This window comes from Salvelinus namaycush, chromosome 2, assembly GCF_016432855.1.
Source record: "Salvelinus namaycush isolate Seneca chromosome 2, SaNama_1.0, whole genome shotgun sequence".
Classification (NCBI taxonomy): domain Eukaryota; kingdom Metazoa; phylum Chordata; class Actinopteri; order Salmoniformes; family Salmonidae; genus Salvelinus; species Salvelinus namaycush.
In genome coordinates, this window is record NC_052308.1 from 24,325,367 (window position 1) to 24,341,511 (window position 16,145).

General features: G+C 41.4%; 1 protein-coding gene across 1 annotated transcript in view; it reads left to right on the forward strand.

Annotated features, from left to right (window-relative positions):
• The window catches only part of LOC120020740 (cadherin-4-like), a 404,415-nt gene that overhangs the window by 171,966 nt on the left and 216,304 nt on the right, over nt 1-16,145 (forward strand). Inside the window, exon 4 of the mRNA XM_038964479.1 lies at nt 9,461-9,484. Coding sequence (XP_038820407.1) covers nt 9,461-9,484 — 24 coding nt within the window. The remainder of the gene's footprint in view (nt 1-9,460; nt 9,485-16,145) is intronic.

Sequence of the window (16,145 nt, forward strand, 5' to 3'; positions counted from 1 at the left end):
CAGATCCGTCCAGCCAGGACCAGCCAGAGCCGTCCAGCCAGGACCAGCCAGAGCCGTCCAGCCAGGACCAGCCAGAGCCGTCCAGCCAGGACCCGCCAGAGCCGTCCAGCCAGGATCCGCCAGAGCCGTCCAGCCAGGATCCGCCAGAGCCAGCCAGCCAGGATCCGCCAGAGCCAGCCAGCCAGGATCCGCCCCTCAGTCCGGTGCTGCCCCTCAGTCCGGTGCTGCCCCTCAGTCCGGTGCTGCCCCTCAGTCCGGTGCTGCCCTTTGGTAGAGTGGGATTGACATGGAGGGTGGTCATTGGGAGGAGGCCAAGGAAGCGGGGTTTGACTATGGTGGGGTGGGGACCACGACCAGCGCCAGAGCCGCCACCGTGGACAGACGCCCACCCAGACCCTCCCCTAGACTTTATGCTGGTGCGCCCGGAGTTCGCACCTTAAGGGGGGGGTTATGTCACGTTCCTGACCTATTGTTCCTTTTTCTTTTATTTATTTAGTTTGTCAGGGAGTGAGTTGGGGTGGGTTGTCTGTGTGTTTTTCTATGTTGGGGTTTTGTGTTCGGCCTGGTATGATTCTCAATCAGGGGCAGCTGTAGATCGTTTGTCCCTGATTGAGAATCATACTTAGGCAGCCTGTGATTCACGTGGTTGCTGTGGGTGGTTGTATCGCGTGTCTGTGTATGTACCACACGGGACTGTTTGCGGTTTGTCACGTTTGTTGTTTTTGTATGTTAAGTGTTCTGTCTATTTTCATTAAATATGAACACTAACCACTCTGCATATTGGTCTGATCCTTCTCGCCTCTCCTCCTCGTCCGAGGAGGAGGATTACGACGACCGTTACACCAATACAGCATATGAAAGGTACACATCTTGTGAATCCAGCCAACATGTCCGATTTTCATTTTTTAAATGTTTTACAGCGAAAACACCACGTATATTTATGTTAGCTCACCACCAAATACAAAAAAGGACAGACATTTTTCACAGCACAGGTAGCATGCACAAAGCCAACCTAACTAACCAAGAACCAACCAAACTAACCAACAAACAACTTCATCAGATGACAGTCTTATAACATGTTATTCAATAAATCTATGTTTTGTTCGAAAAATGTGCATATTTCAGGTATAAATCATAGTTTACATTGCAGCTACAATCAGAAATTGCACCGAAAGCAGACAGAATAATTACAGACACCAACGTCAAATACCTAATTACTCATCATAAAACATTTCTGAAAAATACATAGTGTACAGCAAATGAAAGACAGGCATCTTGTGATTCCAGCCAATATTTCCGATTTATTAAGTGTTTTACAGCGAAAACACAATATAGCGTTATATTAGCTTACCACAATAGCCAGAAACACAAGCCCTTCCCCAGCAGTAAAAGTTAGCGATCGTGACAAACCAGTAAAAGATATATAATTTTTGACTAACCTTGATATTCTTCATCAGATGACAGTCCTATAACATCAGGTTATACATACACTTATGTTTTGTTCGAAAATGTGCATATTTAGAGCTGAAATCAGTGGTTACACATTGTGCTAACGTAGCTACTATTTCCCACAACGTCCGGATATTTTTCTGACTCTTTTTCTGACACACATATTCTGACCAAATAGCTATTCATAAACATAACAAAAAAATACATGTTGTATAGGAAATGATAGATCCATTAGTTCTTAATGAAATCGCAGTGTTAGAATTCTAAAAAATAACTTCATTACGACATCCAGCTTCGGTATAGCTAGAGTACCCAAAAGTTGGGCGCCGACGACTAATTCACATGTACGACAGATATATGAAATAGCATCATAAAATGTTTCTTACTTTTGCTGATCTTTCTTCAGAATGTTGGACAAGGGGTCCTTTGTCGGGAACAATCGTTGTTTGGATTTAGAACGGCCACTTTCCCTCTCGATTTAGCAAGCACACTAGCCAAGTGGCACGAATCTCTCCATCGTCAACAAAGTCAGAGAACGGAACACGGCAAAACTCCCGAAAAATTTTCAATAATCTGATTAAACTATATTGAAAAAACATACTTTACGATGATATGGTCACATGTATCAAATAAAATCAAAGCCGGAGATAGTAGTCGCCTATAACGGCAGCTAAACAGAAGGCAAATCCAGGTACTTCCTCGCGCTCTCCAGAAAACCGGAAATGGGGGACACGTCATACAAAGAGCTTGTATTCCACTTCAGACCAAGATAAACACTCAATTTCTTCTCTCACCGCCTCTTGACATCCAGGGGAAGGTCTATGAAGTGCATGTATACTAATACGTATCATGCCCATTTATAGGCAGGAAGTAGAACAGAGCCTCGATTTCAGACTTTCCACTTCCTGGTCAGGAAGTTTGTGCCAAATGAGTTCTGTTTGACTCACAGATATAATTCAAACGGTTTTAGAAACTAGAGAGTGTTTTCTATCCAATAGTAATAATAATATGCATATTGTACGAGCAAGAATTGAGTACGAGGCCGTTTGAAATGGGCACCTTTTATCAGAGCTACTCAATACTGCCCCTGCAGCCATAAAAAGTTAACATGCTTGTTGAAATGAAGTAAAACGGATTTGAGTTTCCTCTCATTAAAGTCCCCAGCCACTAGGAGCGCCGCCTCCGGATGAGTGTTTTCCTGTTTGCTTATGGCCGTATACAGCTCATTGAGTGCGGCCTTAGTGCCAGCATCGGTTTGTGGTGGTATATAGACAGCTACGAAAATACAGCACCAGCTGTTGTTTACAATTATACATAGACCACCACCCCTTGTCTTACCAGAGGCCGCTGTTCTATCCTGCCGAAAAAGCTTAAAACCCCCCAGCTGTATGTTATTCATGTCTGTGAAACATAAGATATTACAGTTTTTAATGTCCTGTTGGTAGGATATACATGATCGTAGTTTGTCTATTTTATTATCGATTGATTGTACGTTGGCTAATAAGACCAATAGTAAAGGTAGATTACCCTCTTGGCGACGGATCCTTACAAGGCACCCGGACCTTCGTCCCCGTTACCTCCGTCTCTTTCTCCTGCAAATGACGGTGATGAGGGCCTTGTCGGGCATCTGAAGTAAATCTTTCGCATCTGACTCATCGAAGAAAAAGTATTCCTCCAGTACGGGGTAAGTAATCACTGTCCTGATATCTACATGCTCTTTTCGGTCATAAGACAGAAACATTATGTACAAAATAAGTTACAAATAACGCAAAAAAAAACATACACAATAGCACAATTGGTTACGGAATCGTAAAATGGAAGCCATCTCCTTCGGCGCCATCTCTTTAGAAGCTATACGATATATCATAGCTATCACTTTAAAGTTGTCTGATATGATAATGATATGCATACATAGGCCTAGTCATGAATGGACAAATGTATGCCCGTGAATGAACTCATGTCATAATGCATATCCTCAAATATTCATGGGTGTCACAGCTACTCCAATGACAGAGTCCTGTCCTTACTGTCTACTGTAAAATCCTATATAAATTTAATGCAATACATTGGTGCTGAACCAGTGATCCAGCAGACCTGTCATTGTGTCTCTGTCTCTGAGCCTGAGATTCTCTGGCTTCCTGTCTAAGAGGAAGCCCAGCTGGGGAAATCACTGAATCAGCTGCTGATTGGCTCACTGATGGAGACCATTTGGAAGCCAGCATTGCTGGAGGAAATTGAATAACCCTCACAATCTGTTGGCTTCTTTTTTTTTATCTCCACACCATGTTATGTAACGACGAGATGGAGAGATGATGCAGTTTGGTATTGGTATTTTGGGGGTATTTTATTAGGATCCCCATTAGCTGTTGCAAAAGCTGCAGCTACTCTTCCTGGGGTCCACACAGATCAGTTTGTTTATGTGTGTGTGTGTGTGCACACATGTTCATTTCCATTGCAAACACCTAATATTTTGTTGATTCACAGTGAGGCATATACTGTTTTTACTCATTTTCTATCTGCTTTGTGGCCAGTTAGTCTGTCAGAGAAACATTACTGCCTGTGATGCTGCGGCAGCATGTGTACTTTGGTAGGACATTGTAAAATAACTCTGGTGCATGGACGTGATTATTTTGGGAGTTCTGTTTTTCGCTGTGGCCCCCTGAAGAGCCCTATTATCTGTGTTATGAAATATTGTAAACAGAGCACAGGCTAGGTTCCACCACTGTGCTCACAACAGCCTCCATATTATGGTGACTGACAGCATAGGAGATGGAGAGAGAGAGAGAACAAGAACAGACATGGGAAGAGAAAAACAGACAGAGAGAGCAAGAGAGAGAACAAGTGAGAAATAGAGAGTCAGAGAGAGAGAGCGAGAGAGTGATAAGACCATCCCTCTCCAGCTTCAACAGTCTAGGAGTTTATTCCACAATAACAATGGATTCTGTTTCAGTGATCACTCAGTACATAACCCATCATCAGAGAGGTTTAGAATGGCTCGCTCGGAGATCACTCATTACATAACCCATCATCAGAAAGGTTTAGAATGGCTAGATTACATGTCGTGTGCTGAGTACATATTGTAAACAGATACATATCTGCACATCAACAACCACACATCAACACATTTAGACCTGTTGTTTCCTATGTAAAAAGTCTTCACTGTACTTGATAGCCCTGATTTGCTCCTCTAGGGCCTTATTACCATATTAGAATGCATGTAAATGTTTCACCCCATTGTGCTTCTATTCAGTCACTTTAGTACAAAAATTAAACTAAATAAACATACAGCACTCTACAATAATGCTTTTATTTTCCGTATTAATCAGACAACTCATTAGGCAGTAATGAGCTGACTCTTTTGTTGCTCTTCTTGTTTGGGCAGAAGTTGGGAGCATGGGGACTGAACACACACATGCACACAAACACACGCACGAACGCACACTCTCCTATAGTCCCACTCCAATTATGGCAGCATCTCACCCGGGAAGGAGACCACTTACCCAGCATTCACTTTATGAATAATTGATTGTTTGTAAATACACTTTTGGTCTCTGATTAATTGTTTTCTAGACATATTCATTTGCTAAATTAGATTAGATTTTAAATGCATTATTTATTAGCTGAACACTCTCTGGCAATTAGGCAACACTGGGTTTTGAAGGGTTATTGTCAAACCCAGATTTGTTATGCATGATTCAGATTCAGAAAACTTTAATGTCCTCAATGACGAGAGTTCATTTTGCAGCAATCACAATGCATACAGACAAAATCACATATTAAGGAACAATATAAAATAGCTAAAGATATATACAAGCAAGTAGGCTGGATAAGTAAAAATGCATAATAAAAATGTCAGGATAAGGCTACATGTACTGTAAAGTGCAATTAGTCCAACATTTTATTTAATTGTAGTATTGCATTTGGAATAAAAAAAGTAGATGAGGAAATGAGGACAAACACACTACTATACGACACACATATGCAATCTCTCTCACACACACACACACACACACACACACACACACACACACACACACACACACACACACACACACACGCATACGCACACGCACACGCACACGCACACGCACACAAGCACTGACACAGGGTGTCAGGTGGTAGCTTCCATCTGCTGTATGGTGTGCAGAGACTTACACTGAAGCTGCTGTATGGTGTGCAGAGACTTATACTGAAGCAGACTACCTGTAAGCTTTTGTGTCAGTGAGATGTCAATCAAGCTTTCACGTAAGCTACAGCAGAGCAGAGTGAGAACTGACCTCTTTAGTGAGAACTGAATGGTGCTTGCATCCTCAGTACACATGTAATATTAATGTCGGGGACATTCACTCTGCCCAAGTCTCTGGGATGTAATGCTGGGCTTTCAGAGGCACAAAGGTGTGTTTCTCTAATTGATGGAGGCAATTAATAGCTCTGACCTTTTTCCCTGGAGTTGTAATGAGAGGAAGTATGCATCATCCCTTCCTGTGACTTATTTTATCCCAGCAGCACATCTCTCTGTAACACCTCTGGTAGGTAATGCATTGTGACCACAGCTCAATGCAATACAGTGATTCAGCAATACCCTACTGTATTGTGAAACTAGTATTTTCATTCCATACGTTATACATTCTATCAATTGTACATTGATTACAATTCCTGGGACTCGGGAGCATAGGTTAGTCAGCGTCAGGCCGTCAGTGCATATAAAGGATAAAGGTGGTGGTGGGGGATGTGTGTGACAGGGGATGAGACTTACGGTGAGTGCCAAGCTGTGGCCAGACATCAGAACTTGGCAGTAGGAGACCAAACACAGGAACAGGACACATGATGTTGAGGGGACAGAACTATTCTACCGTCTGAAGCCCTTATGAAGCCCTGTGGTAAATGTTAATGCTCAATATATTAACTTCCAAATCACACACTGTTAAAGGATCTATAATGTTCCAGTCTAGAACCTGTTAATAGGCTGTGGAAGAGGGCCCGGCCCCTCAGTGGGAGGCTTGAATACAATACAGGCAGCCCTGGCTCACACTGGGAGACTGGGAGCAGGACAGTCAGCTTGAGTCTTCTCAAGGGGACGGCTACAAGGCCTACAGAGGAGAGAGAGCAGCGCTAGGCTGCCGCGGTTATGCCAAATATGAGGCTGCCTGCCAATTTGTGGGGATACTGGCAAGTGCAGCGCAGGCTGAATCCTTAACAGAGGGAGATGAATTATTGAAAAGGTGCTCAGAGTTATGTAGGGGGTGAATAGAGATGCCTTTGCATGCGCTAGAAGAGAGAGGGGGGACACATTACAAAATGTTTACGGCCTAGAAATCGACGGGTTTGTAGTTTGTTTGGATGTTTCTTGTTTGTTTTGGTTCTAAAAAATACAATTTACTTGGTTGTACAAAATACACAAGTGGCTATACACACATTTCACAAGTTCCTCAGCCCCCCCCCCCCCCCCCCCACACAAAAAAAACTGTGCTTGTCTTTTCCTACTAGCACTGACTTTGCTGATAATTTCATTATTGTGGAAAAATGTACATGTTCTTACTATGACTGTGAGATGTGGTTGTCCCACCTAGCTATCTTAAGATGAATGCATTAATTGTAAGTGGCTCTGGATAAGCGTGTCTGCTAAATGACTCAAATGTTGCTAGGATGCTAATCTTGTTAATGCATTTCATTATTTGATGCTAACTCTGCACCATGCGTAAGTCAATAGATGCTCTGAAAATAATTGTATTCATTAACAGCCTAACAAACAAAGCATAGAGAGACACAGTATAGTACATTATTGGCCATGTTTTCCCCTCAGCATGGCAACCTTCTCTCTCTTTGGGGGACGTTTAGATTCTGCATTCATGCCAGTCACAGTTAAATCAAATCAAATGAAATGTATTTATATAGCCCTTCTTACATCAGCTGATATCTCAAAGTGCTGTACAGAAACCCAGCCTAAAACCCCAAACAGCAAGCAATGCAGGTGTAGAAGCACGGTGGCTAGGAAAAACTCCCTAGAAAGGCCACAACCTAGAAAGAAACCTAGAGAGGAACCAGGCTATGAGGGGTGGCCAGTCCTCTTCTGGCTGTGCCGGGTGGAGATTATAACAGAACATGGCCAAGATGTTCAAATGTTCATAAATGACCAGCATGGTCAAATAATAATAATCACAGTAGTTATCGAGTGTGCAACAAGTTAGCACCTCAGGAGTAAATGTCAGTTGGCTTTTCATAGCCGATCATTGAGAGTATCTCTACCGCTCCTGCTGTCTCTAGAGAGTTGAAAACAGCAGGTCCGGTAGCACGTCCGGTGAACAGGTCAGGGTTCCATAGCCGCAGGCAGAACAGTTGAAACTGGAGCAGCAGCACGGCCAGGTGGACTGGGGACAGCAAGGAGTCATCATGCCGGGTAGTCCTGAGGCATGGTCCTAGGGCTCAGGTCCTCCGAGAGAGAGAAAGAAAGAAAGACAGAAAGAGAGAAAGAGAGAATTAGAGAGAGCATACTTAAATTCACACAGGACACCGGATAAGACAGGAGAAGTACTCCAGATATAACAGACTGACCCTTGCCCCCCGACACAAACTACTGCAGCATAAATACTGGAGGCTGAGACAGGAGGGGTCAGGAGACACTGTGGCCCCATCCGATGATACCCCCGGACAGGGCCAAACAGGCAGGATATAACCCCACCCACTTTGCCAAAGCACAGCCCCCACACCACTAGAGGGATATCTTCAACCACCAACTTACCATCATGAGATAAGGCCGAGTATAGCCCACAAAGATCTCCGTCACGGCACAACCCAAGGTGGGGCGCCAACCCAGACAGGAAGATCATGTCAGTGACTCAACCCACTCAAGTGACGCACCCCTCTTAGGGACGGCATGGAAGAGCACCAGTAAGCTAGTGACTCAGCCCCTGTAATAGGGTTAGAGGCAGAGAATCCCAGTGGAGAGAGGGGAACCGGCCAGGCAGAGGCAGCAAGGGTGGTTCGTTGCTCCAGAGCCTTTCCGTTCACCTTCACACTCCTGGACCAGACTACACTCAATCATATGACCTACTGAAGAGATGAGTCTTCAGTAAAGACTTAAAGGTTGAGACCGAGTCTTGTGTTCTACAATTGTGCTACAAAGTGTTTTGCTGTGATTAAACAGCAATTTGAGGGTCACATTGGTGAGCAGGGGTGGACTGGCAGGGGGTGTTGTTGTCAGCGCTCCAGACTTCCTGTGACGCCTGACGCAGAAATTAGGTCAATGAATGCAAAACAGCATTCATGGAAATTGTCTCTCATCAAATCTGTGTGCAGCTTCTCCGTTCGAGGGCATCAGAGGGGCAGAAGGCATAGAGAGAAACTGTCTAGAACATAAACAGCTGGCTGCTTCTTTCCTCATCCAGCTGGATCTTTAGGTCTTTATTTTTGCCTAAATAAAGACTTAAAGATATACATAAATGTAGCGTGTCGTAGAATTCACTGCGTTTCATTGCGAGACCAATATCGCATTATAGACATCACAACAACTGGGGTCTATTCAAGTTGATGGATCTAAGTGCTCAAGGCAATGTAAAGAAAAAGGAGTGTAAGGAAAACTGTTCCAGTTGAATTGCAGTGTGTGCAGTACACAACATACCATAATGTATGCACATTGCGCTCTTTATTTGAAGTGAGCTCCATGTTTATTTGAAGTGAGCTCCAATAGCTCCATGTTCTTATGTCACCCAAACTTCAAGAGTGTGTGTTTTTATACTTTAAGAGAATGACAGTGTGTGGACGTCTTTTTCTTTCCTCATGATAGAAGGGATAGATGACTGCTCAGCAACTTACTAAGCAGGATGTGTCTTTGTTGGTTCTGGTTTCCATTCTGTGTGATCTGTGATTTGTCTGTTGTTTCTGTTTCCTTAACCACTCTCTGTTGTTCAACAATGACACAAGTTTGTATGGCAGCTTGATAGCTAGCATGTTGTGTTCTAATTGTTGTATTCTCTCTCTCCCTTCATCTCTCTCTCTTCTCTCTCCCTGACAGACACCAGCCTATCGAGTGAACGTGGTAAGTACTGCAGAGGCACGTTTCCCTGATTTAGAAATGGCTGATTTGACTGCGCCAGATTGGAGATGTTTTTGTGGATGTGTAAAGAGCTGTTTTCAGGTGTTTGTCTCAGGGGGAGTTTGATGCCATGAGCACAGAACATCATTTGCATCAACAGGAAGCCATTTTCCTCTTCATCACATTTCATGTTACATCAATTTTGAAAAGGGAAAAAAATAAACCAAATGTAATTACCAAAACAGCAGCGCTGGACCGATGTGGCCGATCAGAGTTTGAATTTGGCATATTTTCCTTGCATGTACAGGCAGTGCTTGACTTGGGATGAAAGAGGTGCGGGAGCTGTCTTTTTTCAAGTCGGTCCCATTTGACTATGTTCACAGAAATTCACAAATAACAATAAGCTATAGAGATCTCCGATTATTCACTGTTAAGGGTTCATACACATTTTGACAGATGGAATTTCATGGCTTTTCCATGACTTCTAACCAAATTTCAATGACCAATAATTGGTGGCGTTTCTATGTAGCCTACATGAAAAAGTTACATAAATGTGGTATTGAAACTAGAAGGCTGTTGGTCTCTGATCCCATTTAGGCCTGCTATCTCCTGCCGTTGTGCCATTAATCAAGGCACTTAACCCCCCACAAAGTAGAATAACTGCACTGTTAGGCTACTGTATAAAACAAGTGGTCAACCATCCATCTGGAGAGCTACTGGGTGTGCAGGCTTTTGATCCAGCCCTGAAACACACCGAGTCTGCTTATCAAGGTTCTGTTGAGCAGCTGATGTTTAGACTGCAATGTGGTGTTAGAGCGGAGCTTGGACAAAAGCCTGCACACCCAGTACACTCTAAAACATGTTGGGTTGTTTGCTTGACCCAACTGCTGGTTTGCAGGCGTTGGGTTACTTAGTCGGGTTGTTTTCTTTAAAAACTGCTGGGTTATTGATGCTGGGTGCTGGGTTATTGAGGTATGATCCAGCGGATCAGAAGACTGGAATCATAGTTTAGTAGGTGTCATTCCTGTTCATCTGTTCTGTTGCACAGTTATCATATTTAAAGGTCGAACAATATCGCTTCAATATCACTGACGGATTTTTATGAGTTCGCTAAAAGCCTATGTAAATCCCATTGTTGGGATACAATAAGGTGGTACAGTATAGCTTATTAGGCAATGAAATGGTATACCTTATATTTAATAAATAAGCGTAATATTATAGAAGAATGTGTAAAGACAAATATTATAAAAATTAGAATTTGCAGTATGTAAACTTAACATGAACTTAACATGAATTTGCTGAACAGGATGACATTTTCATGACCATAAGAACCCTCATTCGACAACTTGCTCATTCAGGCATGGCACATTCTCAATGTGCGCATTCTCAAACTCGAAATCTACAGGCACCCATACACCGGATTCACAGACTAGCGGAATCAGGATATAAATGTCAACTCTCCATAGCTATTAAATACAGATCCTATCTTCATTCCGCTTTGATCAATCTTTTTTTGACACTGTGTGAGAATCCAGTCCGGCCACAGGCTACTTTGTTTTATAGAGCTGCGCAGTTCCCCAAAAATTGGATGTGCTGGTATGCCGCTCCGGACAGCTCCAGCCCAAGTCAAGCACTGTGTACAGGATATATTCACTCTGCCCTATTTAGCCAATTGGCCCCCTTTGTCTCTAATGATTTCGTCTTTACAGCAGCCTGCTGGATCTCCTGCCCACTGTCTCTTTGTCTTCATACAACTAACTATAATGGGCTTCATTTCATCTCCACATGGTCCATAGAAGGACAGAGCAGAGAGGGGGAGGAAGACAGAGGGAATAGGGCATGATTTCTCTCTTGCCTTTCCGTCACCTATCACCTATCAAATAATTTGAATGATACTGTATTTCAGAGAGAGAGAGGTGAAAGGCAGATGAAAGAGTGAGAGGAGATAGAGTTAGGCCAAGGTCTCTGTGCCCTTGGCCCTTTGTACACTGCTGCTAGGAGGCAGCGGGGGGAGAGGAAGAGAGCGACCCTGCTTATCACTATCTATACTGACTAAAGCACATGGCCTACCACACACTGCTGACCGAGTGTGAATGCATGTGAGTGGTACGCTTGATTGAATGTGTCAGTGTCAGTGACTATAGGACTTCAGAGAGACCAAAAATCTTCCAATACGTTGTGTCAAACAAAAGAATTAAGACAATAACAGAAAACATAGCATCACTTAATGTGTCCGAGTTGTAGTGAAGGAGGAGCAATACTTTTTGATGACATTATGAATGAATCAAACAGGCCTGGCCGTGTTTTGGACTCCCGCACTCACAGAGACCGGCATCAACACAACATGACACACAGCATAAAATAATGCACAGTTTACACAACTTATGGCAGCCACTATCCCAATATCACACTATCACCAATAGTGACAACAACAGTGTCACATCAAAGGTGACAGGCTCATGGTGCTGAAAGGACAGAAGAGCCAATTTTGGTCAAACACAGACATGGCTGATAGACAGACTACAGCAGTCACACACAGCATCAAAAATGTTAGAGAATAAGCAGCCCAGTCACTCCATTATGATAATTTGAAAAGAGAGTTTGAAAGTTAATCTTGAAAAGGATGATGCTAACAAATTAGCAACCACATCCACCTTAAACTAGATAACAGCTGCTGCAGCCGCCTGTCGCCATTGTTACTCTACTACAACACAAGCTAGCTATCATTGTCAGACTACTACAACACAAGCTAGTCACCATTGTCACACTACTACAATACAAGCTAGCTAACATTACTAGTGTTAGCGTGAGAAAACTACTGCTAGTGACACTGATTATTTTCTCTTGCGATTCTTCTTCGTCTTCGTTTTCTTCTTCATCATTTTCTTCAACCTATTAGTGTATCACCGCCAACTACTGTATTTGCTGCTATTCTGAATTAATTAACTATTGCGCTCTCCAAGTGGTAAATATAAAGATCCAGTCCATTAAAAAATGGAGGCCTCTTACACTTCAGTGTTGTGATGCAAAAATTATAGCTAAATGCTTAGCGCATAGAATTAAAAATGTTTTGTCAGATATTATTCATCCTAAGCAGACAGGTTTTTTACATGAATGATACATTGGAGATAATATATGACAAGTTCTGGAAACAATAGAACACTATGAAATATCTGGGAATCCAGGCCTGCTATTCATAGCTGACTTTGAAAAGGCCTTTGATAAAGTACGACTGGAGTTCATATATAAATGTCTAGAATATTTCAATTTTGGGGAATCTCTTATAAAATGGGTTAAAGTTATGTATAGTAACTCTAGGTGTAAAATAGTAAATAATGGCTCCATCTCAGAAAGTTTTAAACTGTCAAGAGTAGTAAAACAAGGTTGTCCACTATTGGCATATCTATTTATTATTGCCATCGAAATGTTAGTTGTTAAAATCAGATCCAGCAATAATATTAAGGGATTAGAAATCCAGAGCTTAAAAACAAAGGTGTCATTGTACACTGATGATTCAAGTTTTCTTTTAAATCCACAATTAGAATCCCTCCACAGCCTCATAGAGGATCTAGATACTTTTTCTAACCTCTCTGGATCAAAACCAAATTATCATAAGTGTACTATATTACGTATTGGATCACAAAAAAATACAACTTTTACGTTACCATTTAATTTATCAATAACATGGGCTGACAGGGATGTGGACATACTCGGTATACATTTCCTGAAATAAAGAAATGATCTCACTCCAATAAATGTTAATAGAAAGTTAGCAAAAATAGATAAGATCTTGCTCTCATGGAAAGGAAAATACCTGTCTATTTGTGGACAAATCACCCTGATTAACTATTTAGTCATATCACAGTTGACCTATTTTCTAAAGGTTATGCCTACACCTAGCGACCTGTATTTTTAATTATGTAAGCAAAACATATTCGATTTGATTTGGAATGGCAAGCTAGACAAAATTAAAAGGGCATATTTATATAATGAATATGAATTTGGAGGGTAGAAATGATTAAACATTAAAGCATTAGACGTCTCACTGAAGGCATACACAAGTTATACTTAAATCTGAATTGGTTCTCTAGCAAATTAGTAAGAATGTCTCTCCTCATGTTCAAGAATGGCCCTTTTCCCTTTATTCAGATTACAACTGCTCACTTTCGGTTATTTGAAAACAAAATCATCTCCAAAATATCGTTATTTTTTAAACAAGCCATAGAAAGTTGGTTGCAATTTCAGTTTAATCCACCAGAAAAGACAGAACAAATAATACAACAAATATTGTGGTTAAACTCAAATATGCAAATTGATAAAAAATAAAAAAGTAAATTGATAAAATGTTTAAAAAAAGGTATAATCTTTGTAAATGATATCATAAATAGGACTGGTCGAGTTATGTCACTCATGCCGCTAACACAAATATATGGAAATGTCTGCTCTACCCAAAATTACCACCAACTATTTGCAGCATTACCGCAAAAATGGAAGAGGCAAGTGGAAGGGGGATAAAGTAAGGAACTTGTCTGATGGCCCTGCTATAAAATCGGTTAAAGAAAATTGTGATAAATATAAATATATACCAGTTTCATATAAGGATCAAAAAATGGACAGCTGTGCCATACAGATTGCAAAATAGTTGGGAAGAGATTTTCAATGTACCGATTCCATGGTACATGGTTTATGAATTGACACCGGATTCAAAAATTATTATACAAAATTCTTGCAACCAATAGAATGCTATATATATTTATATACGTATATGGGGGATACAACCTTCCCAGCTCTGCAGATTTTGCTGTGAGGAGGCAGTCATTAGATATTTTATTTTGGTACTGTCCATATGTAGCTCGTTTTTGGTCACAGGTCCAGGAATAGCTGAAGAATTGCAACATTTACCTGGAGCTTACACTGCAGATAGCAATATTTTTATATACAATCTGTAGAAACTATGAGATTAAAAAGGTTCATAACTTTAGTGAAGCATCACAGGACAGTAGAAAAATATATTGAAAACAGAAATCCAATATGGATGGTGTTAGGAGATAGATGAAAGGGGTTGAATGGAGCTGAAGGGTGGGACTAATAACAACAAGATAACAAATGTAAAACATTCTGTGTCTGTAAAATGTATATTGGTTCAGAACTTTTGTTAAAGAGCACAGTTACAAATATATGGCAAATAGAAATCAAACTGGATGGACATCAGAAATAGAGGAAGGCCAGGACTAAAAACAAACTAAATTGTAAACTAAATTGTAAACTAAATTGTAAACTAGATTGTATTGTAAACTAAAATGTATATAGTATGTATAAGCTGGAAGTAGAAGCCTAAGTGTTATTCACAAAATCTTTAGACCACACTATCTACCAAGAGAGTTCTCATCTATATTATTCGTAGCCGTCTATTTACCACCACAGACCGATGCTGGCACTAAGACTGCACTCAACTCTATAAGGCCATAAGCAAACAAGAAAATGCTCACCCAGAAGTGGTGCTCCTAGTGGCCGGGGACTTTAATGCAGGCAAACTTAAATCAGTTTTACCAAATTTTTACCAGCATGTTACATGTGCAACCAGAGGGAAAAAACTCTAGACCACCTTTACTCCACACACAGAGATGCATACAAAGCTCTCCCCCGCCCTCCATTTGGCAAATCTGACCATAATTATATTCTCCTGATTCCTGCTTACAAGCAAAAACTAAAGCAGGAAGTACAGTGGTTGCTCCACTAAAAGTTTTGTGATTATGCTGCGGTACTTAGAGGTAATTTGTGGTTTAGTACGATACCCTGCGTCACCACTTCATTGCTCCAGACCAGGTCAAGGGGGAGTTAGAGCACTGATTATGCTTTTGGGTCCTACTGTGTCTCTAACGGATAATGAATGGACGACATAAACCTAAATAGAAACTGATAATTGTGCACGACTTACTAAAACTGTTGTTACACGAAGGTTTTTATTATTTTATTCAGATTATTTTGCTCTTACTGTAGTACTGTAGGCCACTCCCAACAGGTCACATTGTACAGCGCCTGAGTGGTGCAATGGTCTAACACACTGCATACACTTGTTCCTCCTTTAAAAGTTGCGAGCTTGCACCACGGGACGTAGGAGGTACCCAGCGTCACGGCTTCATTGCTCCAGACCACCACAAGGGGGAGTTAGAGCACTCATTATGCATTTGGGTCCCAAGGATTTTATATGACCAATCATATTGAGTGGTTCCAATGACAAATGTTGACACGAGCCACCCATCCATGGGTGAAGATGGCTGACAAAATGTACAATTGAAAGGAATATGTTAGTTAATGTAGAGACAAACGTTTGTGCATATTTTTGTCAAAGTTAATTTACAAAAAGCGCTATTTAGCAAGTGATCTGACTAGCTAACATTAGCCAGCTAGCTAGTGTTGGGAGAATTAATTTGTAATTTGTGTTGTTTAATGTTTCAGGGACTCCTGAGAAAACCAGCAAATTAGGCTGTCATCTTGTGAAACAGTGGATGTAAAGAATCTAGCCAGCTAAAGCATTTACTGCAAATTTAATGTACAATTGCGTAAGCTTACCTTGCAATGCAGCTGAAGTAATATAGCTAACTATTTACTTTCTTATTGTGTAGCGGAGGATAAAAAATAACTGTATGCCTATGGATGTGTA